The following is a 19,333-nucleotide window of genomic DNA, read 5'->3' on the forward strand; positions in this document are numbered from 1 at the left end:
ACATTAGGCTATAGGGCTGTTCGACATCTTTTTTAAGTTTTGTTGAAATCGTGAAACGCAGCAACTCATGTATTTTTTCGTCTGCTACGAGTGACTTGTGTAGTTCTGCGAAATATTTATTTTTTAAAAAAACAGTGATAGAAAAGGGGGTTAAGACCTCTTTTGAACTCAGATACTTCAATGTAAGTAACAATACTGTTTTTAATGTCGGCTTCATTACTAATTATGAAACTTATTAGATCAACAATGAGGAAGAGGATGATGATGATGACAAGGAATAAGTTCGTCTCCCCGTTGTTTCGTTTTTGCTGTAAAGTAATAAACGATGACCATTATATTTGTACAATTGTTACTGCATTAAACTTGACACCATTCCTTGATGCATACTTTCAGGGTTATTTTTACATTAAAAAATTGTCAGTATTAAGATTATTTGTATGGAACTTTAGTAGGCTGTGTACGAAGGGAATTATAATTTTGCATTAAGAAGATTCCAGGTTATGAAGGAACTTGGTCTAAGCATTTGCTAGTAAGATGTCGGATCCATTCATGTGGTTGTATGTTTCGATTTGACCAATAATTCGTATCATACATGAAGGCTGGGAAGACAGTGAAAGTGAAGTAAATGCATTCTGCGTAAAGCAATCGACCTTCAATACAACTGTTTTCAAATTGCAAGTAAAATATAATTAAGTGAAACTAAGCTAATTTTCTAGATCTCGAGTAATATTTTGTAAATATTTATCTAAACTCAAAATTGAAAGCCAGACAACAAGTAATGGAATGTCATGTATATTTCTCAATTTACAAAAATTTCATCACTTGAATCATAACAAAGATCTTTATCGACGATTCAAATCTAAATCTTCCATGAAGGAAGTTAAGTTCAGCCGAATCTTTTTACTGCCTTGACTTACGTATTGAAGAAGATTCATCATCTGCCTAGGAGTATATTCCTTCAACAAAGGCATAAACAAAATTATTAGCTGCTGACGACGCGAATTTCTTAAATTAATGACAACGGTATTAATACTAAATTTGATTGAGTTACCGTTTGTTCTTGAATCCATTTTTCGAAAGAATTTTCAGGTAAATAATATGCCTTTATGTATGTTTCGACAATATGTGGGTCAGGAAGAGGTCTTAGACGTGTCAAGCTTTCCACTTTGACTTGAAAATGCCTGAAGTCTAACTGCATTAGTGCACGACCTTCGTTCGTGCATTTTCTTACAGCGGAAAATCTAAAGAATTTCAAATCAGATACGGTCTTACATAAAGGTGCGTAAAATAAGGCTGAATACCCGTCAAGTAGAGTATGGTAACAGGCACGAAGAATTTGATCCCATAAAATGTTGTAAATTTCAGGAGGCAGAATCTGAGGGTAACAGACACAAAGGACACTCGAGTCGTAGTCACTGAGAACCTGCAAAAGAAATAAGAATTACATCATAGATGGAATATGATTTTGATAGCTTTTTGTTTCAACAAGATATATGAAGATATCTGAGGGAGCAATTTTTGGAACAATTGGACAACAGTCTAAACCATGTTTCCACAGAGAATTAGGAATACAATATGGACAATCACTGTTAAACATTTGTAACTTTTCCAAATAACGTGTTTTGGCCTCAATACTAAGTCCACTGGCATAATTAGACAGTGACATAGTTAAACACTAACACTATAACGAACTAATATATAAAGAAAACACATCAGAACTTCAAAACAACCCCCTTTTCTATCACTGTTTTTTAAAAAAATTTATATTTCGCAGAACTACACAAGTCACTCGTAGCAGACGAAAAAATACATGAGTTGCTGCGTTTCACGATTTCAACAAATCTTAAAAAAGATGTCGAACAGCCCTATACCAGGTTTCGAACTCGGGTCTCCCGCATCACAGTCGAATATTATTCCACGGTGCCAATCTACAAATATATATTATGTATCATTTTCGAACAATACGATCGAATTGTTGTAAAACACTTGAGCTTTTTCGATAACAAATCACATACAGGATTTTAAAGAAGTCAAGATGATGTCGAACATAGGTTAAACCAGAGGTGTATAAATTGAAATTAAACAATTTATGCTAAATATTTTTTGAATTTTAAACTTCAGCATGATTTATTGAGTAATATTATTAGATGCCGAATAATATTTATTTTCTGTAAGTTAATTTTCAATGGCTTGGTTCCCGTAAGCTAAACGGAAAGCTTGTGCAAACAAACTCACGACTTTCATATATTTTATTCATTTTTTGTAATAAATTTTAAAATAAACCGTCCGGCAAATAGATAATTACTCCTTTATTTTTTAAATTTTTCATTTTAAATGCTGGACTTCAAATAAAAATACGTTCAAGGGAAAAATTTGAACACGGTTAAGTTTTCCCCCTCTCAAGAAATTTTGACAATTAATAATGAAACTTAGTGATCGGCCCCAATTAGTTCTAATCGAGTTAACCGCCCCGCATCGATAAAGTGCATTCGGGGTTGAAATGAGGTGCCACTTTTTCAACCGGGGCGCTGCGGGGAAAAATTTTAGGTTAACCCATTGCCCCGAAGCAATAAAAAAAAAATGCCGTTCTTTCGGTTTCAGAGTAAAAATCGGGGCAAGCGGGTAGAATGAGCTATTATCGGGGTTGTTATCGGATAGATCGGGTCAATCGATAATGTTTTTTGCATTGATGAATCGATTGATTGCAATCCAATTGATTGCAAACCCCAATTGAATTCGGGGAGAAGAATTTTCCACCCTGAGCCACGCCTCGATGGCCCGAAATGTGAAACCTTATTTGCAAAAAAGCGCCCCGATTGGCTCGAGGCCGATCCTTAAATGAAACAATTGAAAATCTTTTTGGCTGTTGGAAGGAGGTCCGTAGAATATAATTTTCGCACATCCATTGCACTTCCAAGGTGACTAGCCGACGGACATCCCTGGAACTACCCATTGAGTACATAGATATCTAACGGATGTTCGGCCATGATTCGGACATCCGACGGCAGAAATGTGCTATATGGGACCCCTAAAACGCTACGCTTTAGTAATAAAATTAGTTTCAGATGATTTGAAATTCATTTTTCTACAATTTAATGTCATTTAATTTTTCCCTGCATTCTTAAATAATTTTAAATAATTAAATGTAACGATGACCCTATTGCAGGGCAATTGAAACACTTTGTTTAAATTCCCTGTCTGCGAGTGGTTGCATTCTTTTTGCAAGTATTTGACATAATTCATTTAAACAAATGTAAATCATCATGTTAACACAACTATAATACTTGTATTCGCTGTTTGGGATTTATTTAAAAAAGCATGTTGCTTAATGGTTTTTTTAAAATTTAATTATTTAAACATTTTAAACTAAATTACGATCTACTTTAAGCATATTTTAAAAATCTGTAAATCGCATTGTACCTAATGTTAAAATTTGATCACACCAGCAGTTGTGGCTGCTGAGATATCGTGATTTTCATTTTATGTGGGTATGAAGAAGCTTCCTTATGGGAAAACCCACGTTGCAATTGCGTCGACACACCGTTTCAATTGCCCTGCTACCATGGCAATTGAAACACTCGAAGCAACCTTAGTTTTTTACAATTTACTACTATTAAAATTAATCTTTTCTCATAAAAAAAAACATTTAGTAGCTGAGATAATAGGCTACAATTCTATATAATTTTTATATTAAATTTTTCAGTTTTTTTTTCAATAAATACAAAAAACCAAAAAGTGTATCAATTGCCCCCACTCTCCCCTACTTACGCCATTACGTCTGGCGAAAAAGGCATTGTAATAATTAAAAATTTTTATATTTCGAGTAAAATGCTCGTCTCAATTTGTAAAATGTTTTGATAGTGTTGGAGGTAAAAGTGGATGATGAGATATATTTACTTGGGGTTCAGTTCATGTACGACTGCACACACCAGATAGCGTCCATCAGAGAGTTTAACGACAGCTCATAGTTCATTTGCCAAAGACTACCAATTTGTTTGTACTTGTTGTTTACATTCAGTTTCTTGTTGATGTTTCTATGCAGTTTCCTACGATGCTGGACGAGGAAAATGCCACTATTATGAGTTTTAACGTCCCATCACCCAAGTCGCTTAACAACAATGATGAAGTCACAGAGCAAATAAGAAATTGGATCCAACAGTACGTCGGTTCAAAATTTCACGAAAATGCCGTCAAACACATCGAGTCAGTTGTGAAGCGACAACTTTCCTGTTTGGAAACGACTTTAGTCGAAAGACAATACGTTAAAGTCGTATTAGAAATGTGGCTGAGAAAGAGTTTACAAAACGCTGTCAATTATCTAAATGATCAAACGATTGATATCAGCGTGAAAATGCCCAAGTTATTGAAAGAATTGAATTCCATCAATTCATTTGAAGGGATTGGACTCAAACTAAAGGAAGTGACATGCCAACTAAAAGATCTATGTGGCGAAGATCGTCAATATTTAACATTAATAATCGATCAGGTAGATCTTTTCAAAAACACGCCTCGTTTCGCGGCCCTTGTCGCCAGCTATTTCCAGCAGTTTAAGGCATTTTGCATTGGCAAAGTCTTTTCCAGATGTCTGGATGACGTTGGTAAAGATCAAACTAATGGCAAGAGAAATCGGGAATTCATTGCCGCACTAAATACGCTCTTTCAAGACGCCACTGAAGACGTAGGAATTCAAAATGTTTTGGAGGAAAAGTTCAAGGGGAAAGGACGTCAAGGACTTTGATGAAGCAAACGGGAAAGACTTGATCAACCAACTGGTGGAGATCTTTGCAATCCGCAGTGCAAGTAAAAACGAATCATCAGAATGGTTAGATCAACTGAACTCAGAAAAAGAATGGACACCGAAATTGCAAGTTTTGGTCAAAGAGACGTGCAAGGCATTCCTGCTTCCTAAGACGACGATCAAAGACAAAGACAAATATGGAAGAAAAATCATTTTCATCAAAGGCGTCTCTGTGTTTGTCAGCAAAATGATCGAAGAAATGAAGCGATTAAAAGAAAAATATCCAGAGCTGCAAGAAATCCAGATTGTCGGGCTATCATCCGTTCACGTCGATTGCCACCTAGAGAACGAAACCTGGCACGGAACGAACGTGGGAATCGTTACGGATAAGATCGTTGTGGATTCCGAAGTTTGCCGGAAAGGCCAGCAAAATAATGCCCAAGCAAAAGGTATACTATAGTTATTAGATGTTGTTGTTTATTCTCACTCTTACTTGATTGCTTTTAATTCAAAATGCAGAAGAAACTACCGTGAGGAATGCAACCAGTGACGTTGCGAACAACTTCTCCTTCTGTTGGGATGTCTCTGGCGTAAACGGTAATATTTCAAATAGCGACAGGATTTGAAATTATTTCCATATTTGCTAATTTTGATTTTACACAGGTGAACCTGGTCAACCGGGTAAGAGTGGCGGTAACGTTAACATAATTTGTAACGAGATAATCAACGCTGAACGATGGAAGATTATATCAGATGGAGGCAAAGGAGGTGACGGACAGAACGGAAGTAATGGGGAAAGCAAATCGGACGGAAGGCCTCGCAAGTGGTCCAAAGAATGTTTCAAAAAAGTTTTCCCTTCCATGTCGACATTCAATAAAGGAGAACAAACAACTGACATAGCTCCAGAAGATACAGTAAATACGGTTCTAACGAACCTAATGGACCGGTTGCCAGTTGAAAATCGAACATATGGCAAAGATATCAAACCAGACTACCGAGGTACTTTTTTCATCGAAGGCACTGCGAAAGATGGCAGTAAGATCAGCTTGTCGTTCTATCAGTCCATGACAGAACGACACACACTCATCTTCTGCCAAGGTATACAACATATATTGTCTTATAAATCAAACGTTGTTATCGGTTGCTCACAAAAAATGTTAATCACCAGGAAGCAACATCGGACAAGGTGGATACGGAGGCACCATCACTTTTGAATTCATCACCGGAAAAGACTCGTTTGCAATAGAATCGAGAGTTCCAGTCGTCGGTAAGGACGATCGTCGACCAAGGGCTGTGCGAATGGGTGTCTACGAGGCGATGGGCTATGATGGCGAAATGGGAACACCTGTAGGTGACGTTGCGTTCATTCACAGCCTCAACACTAACAAGGCATCAGCAAACGAGAATCCGACAGGTCATTACATCGGCTTCGAAAATAATGTTAGCCTTCGGATGGAACGCAACCCTAAGAAACCTACAAGGCAGCAAAACGATCCTGAGAATTACTACACAAAACTAAGCAATGAGCAATATGCGTCGATTGTTTACCGTAGTTTACCCGCATACGGCCAAGTCCAGCCACTGCATTCGACGGTAGTAAATGCCACGAAAAAGAAGGTCATCGTTCGCCAAAGTCTTGCGAAGCACGTTTTTCAAGTGGACGAGCGGAAGCAGATGTTAAAATGCCTCCGAGAAAGATTATTCAGCAACTGGGAGAAAGAAAAATTTGCTGACAATGTCGACTTATTAGTCAGTCAAATGAGAGACAAGGAAACTCAGCTTCATCAGTTGATGTCACAGTGCAGTCGGGGCCTCGACAACGTTGGATCAGTGAGATTCGTTAAGTCCGCAAAAACAAACTGGAATCTGAAATCGGATGTGATTAGCGTTTCAGACACCTCGCATTCTTTAGGCGGTCGACGATCAGTTGGACGTCGTCCGGTTGATTTCCGGAAAGAACCACCTGTCGACATCAGGTGCCTTGATATGCTGGCAACAATGAGCGGCGCCAATAGCGCTATACACAGCATTTTCGGTCGGATGAATTCTAATGGGATGTATATTTGCGACGACGTGGTTATAGCGAGGATTCGCGCTTCTATCACTACATTCATCCGCGAAGAGAAAAATAGGGATAACGTTTCGGGTTTCATCAAGCAGTTTGTACTACGTGTACAAAAGAGTGATGTATTAGATTGTCCCGTCGCCAATGATGTGAAAGTTGCATATTTCAAGTTCCGACGGACGAACAGCGAGAAAAGGGAATTCAACTGGCAGAGTGCAACAGAATTTGAGGACTTATATGAGGAATATGCTAAATTTGTTAAGAAGCCATCAAACCCAGTGGAATCAGCCGAATTGGAAATGCTAGCAATCATCAAAAACAGGATTATCCATGTTTACACCGATCAATCATCATCTTTCAAGTGGAAGGAATCCTTGAATCCTGATGATGATGATGATGATGTCACTCATCACTGCGTTCTTCACAAGGAAAATGGAGAATTTCAAAGAGTCGAACAAAACAAAATAATTGAAGATTTCTGCATGATACATGACGATGATCTGTTTAAATGTCCGCCCATCCAAAGTGAATACTTCTGCAAATTTTTGGACTCTCTTGTAAAACACCGCGCTAACCAACAGTTCATTGCATCAATGAAGAGGCTCAACCCTGCAAACGGTGATACACCGGATAAGTTGTTTCAGTTGCTTCTCAAACGTTGTCAACGAAATGACGAAAATCCAGATGATTTCGATGTGAAATTTGAATACCTATATTCTATTGATCCTTGCTGGTTGGCTGAATGGATAGAAGAACACAATAGTCGAAATCTAAGTCCCATTTTCTACTTGAATATCGTCAAAGCTGGACTACCCGTCGAGTGGATACGCGATTCTTTAATGCATGATATTTGCGATCGGTTTACGAAGGATGATTTTGATGATGTTACGGATGTTGATTATGATGATGTTACGGATGTTGAATATGATGTTACGGAGGATGATTATGATGTTTGTGGGCCTACTATCCGCTCTATAAAAGATTGTGTGGAGGATATAGTCATAAGAATGCCGTTTCTGGTGCTTCTATTACGCAAATTGATTGCCACATCCGACAGCTGTTCCGCACTACAGCCCAAGAATTTAGTTCGGCTCCTGAAATTGATAGCAAAGGATTTCAAACAAGGTGACGGAATTACAAGTCAGCAATTGCCGGAGCTCCAACTGCTGCCTCTCAGCGATTGGTTTTACCATTTAAAAAGTAAAAAGTGGGAAAGAAGAATCAATCTGCTGTCCATCCGCGATTTGAATACTGAAAAAGAGAATAAAAATCTTAAAAAAGAGGCCGTTTACTTGTTACTGGAACTCGAATCCCAAAATGGTGAAGATCATTGTGACAAGTTATTAAAAGAAGTTAAGGAATTGAAGACTGCTGTAATTCTTTTGCAAGACGCCCTGCATTCAAAAGCGACTCCTAGTCAAGAATATGACGAAAGAAACATTGACGATATCATAAAAGAGATGGAAAAAGATATGCCTCAGAATAATGAGTCACGACTAGGCATGTCATATCACACGAGCTTGGCTACAGTGAAAAAAAACGTGGAAGAATCTAAATCAATGTCAGACCAAATGAAAAAATCTGAGAAAAGAATTAAGAAACTGGTCAAGCAATGGCAGAAAAATGGTTTAGAACTGAACGATAAATCAGTTGTTGAATTTGTCTACGTCTACGATTACGCCATACAGAAGACGTGCACGAAGGAAGGAGACAAACAAATATTTCAACTACGTGACACCCAGAGAGTGGCGATCATTACATTGCTGACATCCAAAGAAAAAACCACGTTAACGCAAGTGTCAACTGGGGAAGGCAAATCACTGATTGTCACTGGTGTCGCAATAGCGTTTGCCCTTTGTCGAAACGAAGAAAACAAGAACAAGAAAATTGACGTTATTACAAGCAATGACGTGCTGGCTCGCTGTGATTCCGTGACGTCGGTGGCCGATGGTGGGCTGCGAGAACTTTATGAATATTTTAAAGTAAGCGTAGAAAACAATTGCAGTCAATGGGTGGACGAACGAACCCTAGCCTACAATGCAGAAGTCGTTTATGGACAATTGGCAAATTTCCAGCGAGATTATTTACTGGATACCTTTTACGGCTATAACATCCGCGGTGACCGCACAATGGACCTCGTTCTTATTGATGAAGTCGATTGCATGTTGCTCGATCGCGGCAACAATGTGCTCTACCTATCGCACGACATCCCTGGCATGGAGATGCTGGAATCTCTGTACGTTTTCATTTGGGAGAAAATGCGCAGCTCTTCAATCGGTTCGGATAAGCTAGCAGTACAAGAATTAGTTAAATCTGCTGTTCTCCACGACCTGTATGGTGTTATAAGTAAAGACGATTTGGAGTCCATTTCTGATTCCCTGAAAGACAAGCCATCGGAAAAGAATGCACTATGGGACCACTTAATTGAGACAAAAGTCATCAACTCACAGGGACATTTGTTGATAGAAGGCAATATTGAAAACATCAAATTTAAGCCACAAATGGATCCCAAGATTCAGTTTTATCTTCGTAGCGTGGCTAAACGTGAACGGAATATTCAAATACCTACGCATTTGATGTCATTTGTCGAACTTCATGTTGACACTTGGATAAATAATGCCATGAAAGCATTGGAACTCCAACGTGACGAGGACTATGTCGTCGATCAAGACCGAACAGACACCAGCCCAGATCTCAATCCTCAAGTGATTATTATCGACAAGGACACGGGGATCGATCAGATCTCGTCGCAATGGGATGGAGCACTGCATCAGTTTATTCAGCTAAAAGAAGGCTGCAAGTTGACGTCACAAAGTCTAAAAGCCAGTTTCATTGCGGACTCGACATATATCCAGACTTACGTAAAGGTGTCAGCCCCAAAGTTATCCTATCCCGAATATATTTTTAAAATTTATATTCTCAATAATTTTCGTGCTGCACTTGGATTGCCAGAACTCAAAACGACAGACACTAGTTGGATGACCCCAGTTCGTTCTCTCGCCTTGGCCAAACATCTGGCTGTACAAAAGTCATCTCAGTCTCAGTCGAGGGCAGTTGAAATTCTGAATCGAGTCATCGCTTCAAAGGATAGTTCTTTGTATCCAGCTGCTCATTACTACCTTGCTTTCATTTTGTTTAAAGAGGATTTTAAGGATAACAAAAACACATTCATTCAAATTTTGCAAACGTGTGAAACTATTTTGAACAATCACATAAACATGCACTTGTCCTTTTATCTCAAAGTCGCCCATGCAGCGCCTGAGCAAACCCCGTCGTTCTGCGTCGTCGACGCCTATAAACAGCAAAAAAACAATATGGTGAAGATCCTCGAATATTTCATCGGTTCCGTCCGGGCTTTACTTGGCAGTCATTATTGCTCAGCCTCTAATCTCAAGGAAGCTGGGCGAGATCCCCCCGAAAAACTTGGAGTCGTAAAAATGAAAATGAAAGAAGCTGAAACATTCATAAAGAAAAAAATTGCTTCCCATATCCCGCGTTTTCAGAAAAAAAGGAAACTAAATGATGAACCTAAACGTCACAAAATTCATCCCGAAAAAGCGGACAAACTCTTTCAATCGCTGGTCAAAGAAGAGTGCATCACCTGTCAGCTCAACGACATTCATACAGTCCCTAATCGGAACGCCATCATTCAGGAAGTAGCCGACGAATACGGAATCAATAAATTGTTAGAAAATTTAGAGTCCGTCTTTGGGGAGAACTTAATTGAGGAGCAGATCGAGAAAAAACTCAAAGAAAAAAATCTGATCCCGTGCACAAGAAAGGCGTTTTGGGAGAAGTTGAAAGAGGCAGATTCACTAGAAGCGGTGAAAGGTGGATTGTGCTTTCAAATGAAATGCGTCATCATGTTGGAATCCGAATGCGATGTTGAACCAAGTAAACCGAACAGCCAAAAACTCGATCGAGATAGACGGATCAACATTGAAGACTTTCAGTTTGGATTGGAATCTTTCGATCGCAAGCACAACTGTCTAAACGTGCTGTACAACCCAATTTACGACAGCACGAATGACTTATTGAAGCAGAAGAAAATCATGTTCAGCAAACAGTACGTTATTAAACAACTCGGCGAAGAAGAGTATCGACGCCGCAAGGAGAAATTTGAATCCAATCAAATTGCACAGCTTAACCTCAACAAACTTGAAAAAAAAGTCAGTTTGAAATTTTCTGACCCGTTGGGGAAGCATGATTTGGAGCGAATCGACATAAATTGTAGTGGCGAGCAGGATGGCGTTTGGAATGCGCTAGTTAAAAAGAAAATCATTAAAAAAAATGGAAAATTATTGCCCAACTTCCAAAAATTCAGTTATCCAGAATGTCCAGCTTATGAGAAACCTGTCATGCGTATGATTGGGAGAACTTTTGTGGCTGAAATAGTCAAAAGTCAATGGCTAAGGCTTAAGACTGACAAAGATCCCAATTGTTTGAAAGCCATAAATTTGCTACCATTGAAACCCTATCGAGATATGCTTGGCGATTTGATGGCTGCCCACGTCATATCTGGTGCTCGAGTGACGGAAAATACAAAACTCATCGAGGAGAAAACTGATGCACTTGAAGACGAAGACGAGCGTGAATGTGTTCGCAAGTTTCTGAAAAGTCGCCAAGCTGTTTATGCTCCCAAGATGAAAAAATATGACGTTTATCTTGACTTTATCGAAATGGATATTCGAAAGATTCCAAACACCGAGAACATTTCTACGGAACTTCATAGTTTCGATCTCGTAGGGTTCAATCACGTCATTGACATTAAGGATCGAGAAATGTCATGGAAAACATACCTGAGTGCAATTGGGACCGGTGCTGTTGGTATCGCTTCGATTGGTGGTGGAGTTTTCTTGATTCACGCAAACCTACTATCTTTTGGACTGATCAAGAATGTATTCTTCATGGGAGGAGCATCAGACATTTTGTACGCCATAACGGCCATCCTGACGCGCAGCAACTTCTCGTGGGCCGATTACACTCGTCAAAGGCTAATGAGTGCCATAGGAAAAGCAGAACCCATGGACATGATCAAAACAATTTTCAAATTGTACAGCTCAACTGAAAAGGTTGATTTCAGAGAGGCAATTCAATTGGCCGTCGGCAAGGAAAGGTGGAAACGACAAGGCAGAAGTCAAACAGACAGAGATAGTGAAGTTTCATCAGAATTGAAGAAACACAAAACCGAGTTTTACTTCCACAGCCAACTCCATGATCTTTTACAAGATTTTGGCATCTTTGTACATGGAAAAATAAAGAAATGCCTCGACAAAAACTTGAACGAAATCCGAAAAAGACTGACCCAATTCAACAATCTTCACGGACTCGAAACAACCCAGCATTTCGTTAGAGAGAAGATGAATAAATTTATTTCTGATTGGGCTACAGAAGGACGCAAGTGGGTCAAAGAAATCACCACTGCCATGACTTCAAAACTGGACGAGATTCATATGGTCCTTCAACAAACGGAAGAAATTCCGTTGACACAAGAAATAGCTGATAATGGAATCCGCGAAATGAAACCGATTTTCCATGACTATGAGGTGCGAATCAGATTGATACGCGTGACTGTCACCTGCATTAGCGAATTTCTATCAGACCTGAAGAATTATGACAAGCCCAAAGTTGCAAGAGTTGAAGACATCGGCGTTGAAGAAGCATTTAAGCGTTTTCAGGAAAGGATGCTGGCTGACATAGAGGCTGAGCTGGAAAGACAGGTGGACAAGATTCTGGACTCTTTGAGGAAAAAAATTCATCGAGTCGCCTCTAAGAAAGTCTCTAATTTAGCCAAAATTAATTCGGAAATATTCACCTTTTTTTTGCAGTTTACTTAACCGAAGTTGAATGTTCAAAAATTTTCGAATTGTCTAATTGCGCACTGTGAGAGGACGAAAAATATTTTCAAACAATTTGGGATTTTCAGCAATTATAGCTTTTCACTTGATTTATTCGGGGAGTATTCATTATAGAGCTTTTTTTTTAAGGGAATCAATATTACATTTCATTTAATCCTGTTTGGACACTGAACTGATTTTTGTTAACTACTTTCCTTTTCTTTTCTTCATTTGTTTTAATTTTTATATACCACGTAGGGTGTTATTTCCATTATGCTCCATCGAGTTGAATACATAGAAATTTTAGTTCGAACTTTTTTACTCCATGGCACAGAACTGATGATGACGCAAACGAGATTGGCAAAGGCTTACGGTTCTTCCGTTTGAAGTCTTAAAGGGTAAAAGAAAACGCTTCACCTTAAATTTAAAATTGATAGTTTATGTTAATTTGTAATTTTTAGTCTATTTGTGACATGATTAACAAAATTTTTTCAAATCCATTTGTCGATGGGCCGGGGACAAACAATTTCAACAGCGGAATTTGTTGGGCGGTGTTAGCTGCCAGGTAATCTCAATCGTTAATCCTCTTTACCTTTAAAATATTTTTGTTGATAAACTAAATACTATTTATTACGTAGGTAAGTAGTGCTGTAGTAAGTGAAACATAAAAGTTCCCTGTGGATAGTTTATTTGTTTAGATTATAGTAATAACGAAGCGATATTCAAATTCCACTTGTTTTAGTTAGCATAAGATAGTTGTCCAAGAATGTATGCGGTATTACATTTTTTCATTCCGAATACGGTTGATTTTTTTTTATCGTGCACGTTAGTATACCAAGTGACCGATGAAATGCCAACTTTGTTCGATTTAGCTCGTAACGTCGGGACAACAGGCAATTAGAAAAAATAGGCAGTGGTAAATCCAGGGCAAGGGTCAAAAGGAAGATGAAGTCAGAACAAAATAAAACGTAAAACTAAGTGTGCGTACTGCATCTGTGATGTCAAAAACAAACAAAAAAGAGATAATTTGCAAATAAGACAAAAAACTTGGAGAAGGAAAAAGATACGATGAAAAAGCTGGCGGACGCAAAAAATGGGATAAGTCATCCGCAGCCATTAAGATCCTTTCTTATCGAATTCCTTGCTGATTCTTCGATAAGATGCGGGAATACCAGCATATTACGAAAACATTACATTTTCCATGCCTGCCTCATCATCAAGTCAAAATATGCATCATGATCGATTGAGGAACTGACTCCGGCGTAATAATCTAGAAATTCATCGTATGTCACCTATTTTGTGAAATAAGAATTTAGCCGATTGCATAATAAACGCGTGATAGATAAATCAACGATTTACCATTCCATCAATAGAACCGTTTGACTCAAAATTAGCCAGGAACTTCTTGAGAATTTGCTCTTCTGTTTCCTCTCCACTGTGTTGTAGAAACGAGAAAAAGAATTTAATTTAATTACAAGATATGACAGCAAACAGATTTTGTTCAAAACTGACGTTAAATATCTGGGATTGTGTTTTACATTATAGACACCGTTTATTAAGTCTTCCAGAGTGACAATACCATCCCCAGTTCGATCTAATTTTTTAAACGCATCGGCAATAACCCTTTTGCGTCCATCCGACATGGGAGGCTGGAGAATAAAGACAAAGACAATTTTTTTTAAAACGTATTGAAAGAAACTGGCAAAAGAAAAAAGTGGTATATAATCAGAGAACCGGAATGGCTTTAAGAAATTTATTGATGCAAACAGAGACGGAGCGGTCCTTGTCGAAAGCGTCGAAAAGAGCGCGACAACCGTCATCAGTCTATTCATTCGTTTAATAATAGATGAAAGAAAAAATTAAATTTTTGGGGTCCAATTGTTATTCCCAAGAAAGTCACACGCTTGTGGTTATTAAGGTTAAAAATAAATCAATCGTAAGTGGAATCTGAGTATGTAGACAAGACAAGCTGTATCTAAAATGTGTTTGAAAAGTTGAGAATGAATTCGGTTACAAGAGATACATTTCAACCGAGCGTTGGATAAACAAAAAGTTTCATTTTTGTTTTGATGGTCGTAGCCAATGAAAAGCTATTTAAAGAATTTATTAGAGCATTGGCTTTGAGCACAACGAAGCCGCGAGATGCCGGCACTATGCTGGGCAGAACAATTCCATTCCCGCCGCTTTGAGCGTAAATTTATTTCAAAACTGTAATTGCTTCTTTGCTTCTTTTTCGCTGATATTCTGATCTATCAAGTGGGATGGCACGGTAGGTCCAAAATTGGTGACATCGATCCTATCGTCGGGTTCATCATTCAGTATTAACTTGGGTTCAACGTGAACGTATATGGATAGGGAAAAGGGTAATAGTTTGTCAATGGTAATCCATGGTAGAATTGACTTTCTGGCAAAGCATTTTTTTTTTTTTATTATTATTAGGCTTTTACTCAAACTTGAGTGTTGCCTTTGCTCTAATGTAATCACAAGTTTACATTACATAAAGAAAGAGAGAAAGAAAACTAGTTTACAAGGACAGCTTTTACATTGGAGTTTCAACGTGTGAACAGGAAATATACAGGTTCGGTGTGTCAATCAATTTAGGAAAGAAAGTAAAATTTAGGGGAATGGCACTGCGATAGTTTGGGGGAAGGGCGATGCAATAGCGTTCTGAGGTCGGGTTTCTGTTTGCATACCGTTGTAGTTTTAAAGACATTTTATGTGGAGTTGGAATTATAGTATGTTGGTTGGAAGAGATTCAGGAAAAATTAAAGATACGTCTGATTAGGTGTTTTGCGAGAGCGAGAAGTTAGACTATGTTAGAGGTTGGGATGTTATAAAGGGCACCATGCGGGTCAGTTTCGCTCGCTGAACATAGACGCGTTGTAAATTTTACGAAGTCAAATAGCTCTGCGCTGCTATTTAAAGGACAGCGCAAAACTGTTTCCCAGAGTCTTCTTGAGAATCATTCCATGAGTTCAATGCACATTTTTTATTTTTTTTTTTGTTCTTGACTACCAGCGGTGATGCGTGGCAACAATATGAAAGAAACAAAAAATAGCGGACACTCACCATGGCGGTCTCGGTAGCTGACAAGAAGCGCCGATGATGGATGTTGCAATCACTGATACGACATACCATACGGGAACCTGGTATAGGCTTTCATCATAATGCGATTGTTAGCAATTCTGGTTTATTTTCTCGTTGTTCTCTTTATTTTCTAAGACAAGACAGGATTTCCCAAAAGTAAACAGAAAAAAAGAAAGGTAAAAATTAATAAAACTTCCTGTTATTACTTATGTCTTTATGTCTTACCTTGTTATTTGATGCAAAGAATTGGACAATATAATAGCGAGACAGAAGACTTGCCAATTCTGATTTCCCGTTTAATGAATGCTGACATTGAAAAAAGATAGAAGTAGGGGAGACCGGGGTTAAATGGGCTGCGGGGTAAGATGCTCGTTTGGCTCTTATTTGTATCCATTTGAAATTTCACTTTTTTCAGAATAGCCAAAATGTGTATTTTTATTCATAGATGGCCCCCACCAAAAAATTTTTCGTCCGCACTTCATTCGTAAAGTTTTAATCGTCAAAAACGTGTTTCAGTTTTGCCGACCAACTTTTTTTTCGTGGACTATTTTTCTTTTTTCTTCTAAGGTATGAATTACATATTTGTGTAGTGATGTTTCGTAGATAGCTTATTCCTCAAGCTATTTTTCGGTTTATTTGTTTTTTCTGTAGTTAAATTCCCTTAGATTCTATTTTAATAATTAGATGAAAATGACCCATGGGGAAGGTTGGCCATTTTTCCATGGGGCAAGTTGGCCAACATGAGTTCGTCTGTCAAAGTGAGCCTATTCAAATTTTCTTCTTATATTTTTGCAGAAAAATGAGAAACTACATTAGAAAAACTGACAGAGTAAAGGTCCCATCTGATGTAATTGACAGAGCAGTTGCAAAGGTGTTGGACGAGGGAAAATCAGTTTATAGTGTGGCTATTCTTTTTAACATTCCAAGAAGAAGTCTTACAAGATTTGTTGAAAACAAGAAGAAGTCAGGTTTAGAAGAACAAAACAGGCCTAATAGTGTTTCTCCAACCCATCATGGGTATTCATCTGCGTGCCAGGTAACTGTTTTGTTATAGTTTATGTTAATATGAGCTTATGTGTGTTAACATTTATCGTGCAGGTTTTCAACAAGGAAGATGAGGCTCTGCTAGCTGATTATTTTCATCGTTCAGCAGATATTTACTTTGGATTGTCCCCAATTGATGTTAGAAAGCTGGCTTATAATGTTGCCACAAAGAGAAATCTAAAAATCCCACCTTTGTGGACTGAAAAACTTTCAGCTGGACCAGACTGGTTTGCATCATTCATGAAACGCCATCCTACTCTGGCAATAAGAAAACCTGAGGCTACTTCCCTGGCAAGAACCTCATCATTTAACATCCACAATTGTGATTTGTTCTTTGACAATTATGAAAGATTGTTGGTGAGAGAAAAAATTGGGCTTGAATGCGTCTGGAACATGGACGAAGTTGGTGTTACTACAGTTTCAACACCTGAAAAGATCATAGGTCGAAAAGGCCAGAAACAAATAGGTAAGCTTTTTGTGTAGCCTATCTTTCATTGCATATGCTTAATTATTCATACAATTTCTATCCATTTGCCAGGATCAATTGTTTCAGGAGAGAGAGGGGTGTAGGTTACGGTTTGTTGTGTAGTTTCCAGCTACGGCAATACTATTCCACCCTTCTTTGTCTTTCCTCGGTAAATTACATTATTTTTAATAAAGTAATTTGTCTTTTCTTACATTTCTTTTTGTTCTATTTCAGAGTAAATTTCAAGCTAAGACGGCTCTGTAGTAGGCCCTATGTCGAATGTAAGGCCAACTTGCCCCGGCGGTGGGGTAACGATAGCAATCTATTCAGCTATTCATGTGAATCTCAAAGTGAGAGAGATGTATAGGCTATATCCAAATTCAGCAAGAGTACGCTATATTGAATTTTAAGTTCTCGACCTATATAGAAATAAGTCCTTACGTCATGTATGTGATGCATCATTTAGCGTGAACTACAACTGTCGAGCATTTTCTTTTTATTTCACAAAGGTGGCAAGTGGTGAATTGTAGAGAATCATTCGAACACTTTAATTAACAATTGTCATTTTTGGCACGTATGCTGGCATTTTGAGCCAGATCTCGTTTCTCGTCTTTTGCTTAATTCATCTCGAGTTATTTAAGTTTTTTTTTTCAGTAGTTCAATAAGAAAATGGATGACCAACATTTTATTATTGAAACACTTGAAGTTGCTGTCGCTTTTAACTTGTTATTTTCCATTAGACCTACTTGGCATTGCCCACTTGTAGTATTCTTTGCTTTTAAAATTAACACTTTAAAAAATTGAAATAACATTATTTGAAAGGTGTTTATCATCAGTTGCACACCAATATTTCAATTAATTTAGTAGCTCTAATGGCTAAAGTTCGAACATTTATCATTTTCTTCATTGGTTCATGCTTCCGCCCTTCCGTCAAAATAACAAGTACCACCCCAAACTCTTAGGGTTACGACAGCGGACCACCTAATGTTTTTAGCGAATTATTTTATCTTTATTTTTTAGAGAAATTCGGAACCGCTCTGCACAACGATGACTACAGTATGTAATGAGCAAACGAAAAGCCAACAGCCTAAATAGATGATTATTAAATATTCCCCTCCTACACCAAAGGGCACACGAGAAAGTCGTGTGTGTTTCGAATTATCTTAAGGGCTTTGGGAAAACTTGACAAACCAGTTGGCAAAGATTCTTTCGTTTTGCTTATCTAACCGAACCGTCGTCCTTATTGGCTTAGTCAAGAGAAAGTGAGTTTAATTTTTATTTTTCAAATGCTTTAAAACTAGTGATGTGACGTTATCTTTAACGGATAACGTGAAAATTACGTTAACGGACGTTTTTTGGGTCCGTTAATTTAACGCAATAACTTAACGTTTTGAAAATTAGTAGACGTTATTTTTGACGTTATTTCATTTTTTTAAGCTTAAAAATACAGTGTTGTCAAAAAAAATTGTATTACTCTGCTTTAAAAAAGGCTGAGTTGTGTCATTTGTGTAGTCTGCTAGACTGCTACAAATTAGAAAAACGTGGTTTTAAAAAAATTGATAGACGTACAAACAAGTAATTTTGTTCTCTTTTTTTGTAAGAAATGACTAAATGAGTGAAACAGAAATTTCAGAAGGCGAAGAATGGCAATTTGTCCCATTCGTTCCTGCGAGTTTGCATAAAAGAAGTCCTATTCACAACTATTTTGTATTTAACAAAACAAGAAATATCAGTGTGTGTAGGAGTTGCAAAACTGAGCTAACAGGGAAAAATTCAACCAATCTTATTAACCACCTCAAAAGAAAAAAAACCACACCAAATTAAATTTGAAAATTAAATATTCTTAACTGAGAACTGCAATAAAACTAATCAAGACCGTGGTTTACATTTTCTTATACTTTTATGAACTATTTTTAAAAAAATAACGTAAAAAATAACGTGAAATTCGCGTTAACGGAACGAAAAAATTAACGCGTTAACTTAACGGCAAAAAATGAAGCTCCGTTAACGTATTGGATAACGCTAACGTTTCGAAAATCCACTAACGTCACATCACTATTTAAAACCCTTCCTTTACTGCGTCCTCGGAGAACCAC

At 37.9% G+C, this 19,333-nt stretch overlaps 2 protein-coding genes and 2 long non-coding RNA genes across 6 annotated transcripts; 3 read left to right on the forward strand and 1 right to left on the reverse strand.

Annotated features, from left to right (window-relative positions):
* Positions 1-29: 29 nt before the first annotated feature.
* Positions 30-1,679, forward strand: LOC123467407. Its single transcript, XR_006641750.1, has 4 exons — positions 30-182; positions 240-1,023; positions 1,081-1,278; positions 1,366-1,679. It is a non-coding gene; the product is annotated as an uncharacterized LOC123467407 (long non-coding RNA).
* Positions 1,680-4,547: 2,868 nt separating this feature from the next.
* On the forward strand, positions 4,548-12,950 carry LOC123467404. Its single transcript, XM_045167367.1, has 4 exons — positions 4,548-5,187; positions 5,258-5,335; positions 5,402-5,836; positions 5,907-12,950. Exons 1-4 carry the CDS (start codon positions 4,692-4,694, stop codon positions 12,638-12,640), a joined length of 7,743 nt encoding a protein of 2,580 aa, XP_045023302.1. The 5' UTR covers positions 4,548-4,691; the 3' UTR covers positions 12,641-12,950.
* A 120-nt stretch (positions 12,951-13,070) lies between these two features.
* Positions 13,071-16,082, reverse strand: LOC123467409. The gene is made up of 4 exons (XR_006641752.1): positions 15,953-16,082; positions 15,710-15,857; positions 14,000-14,075; positions 13,071-13,932 (listed from the first exon to the last, which is right to left on the reverse strand). It is a non-coding gene; the product is annotated as an uncharacterized LOC123467409 (long non-coding RNA).
* A 78-nt stretch (positions 16,083-16,160) lies between these two features.
* LOC123466381 lies at positions 16,161-19,114 on the forward strand. Of its 3 annotated transcripts, XM_045167372.1 has the most exons (5): positions 16,161-16,294; positions 16,523-16,763; positions 16,826-17,237; positions 17,310-17,406; positions 17,472-19,113. In XM_045167372.1, exons 2-4 carry the CDS (start codon positions 16,527-16,529, stop codon positions 17,339-17,341), a joined length of 681 nt encoding a protein of 226 aa, XP_045023307.1. In that variant the 5' UTR covers positions 16,161-16,294; positions 16,523-16,526; the 3' UTR covers positions 17,342-17,406; positions 17,472-19,113. The 3 variants fall into 3 exon arrangements, with proteins under 3 accessions (XP_045023307.1, XP_045023305.1, XP_045023306.1); XM_045167370.1 differs by lacking the exon at positions 16,161-16,294 and having other exon boundaries at positions 16,310-16,763; positions 17,472-19,114; XM_045167371.1 differs by lacking the exons at positions 16,161-16,294; positions 17,472-19,113 and having other exon boundaries at positions 16,310-16,763; positions 17,310-17,447.
* The last annotated feature ends 219 nt before the right edge of the window (positions 19,115-19,333 follow it).

This window comes from Daphnia magna, unplaced genomic scaffold (genome assembly GCF_020631705.1).
Source record: "Daphnia magna isolate NIES unplaced genomic scaffold, ASM2063170v1.1 Dm_contigs186, whole genome shotgun sequence".
In the NCBI taxonomy this organism is placed as follows: Eukaryota; Metazoa; Arthropoda; class Branchiopoda; order Diplostraca; family Daphniidae; genus Daphnia; species Daphnia magna.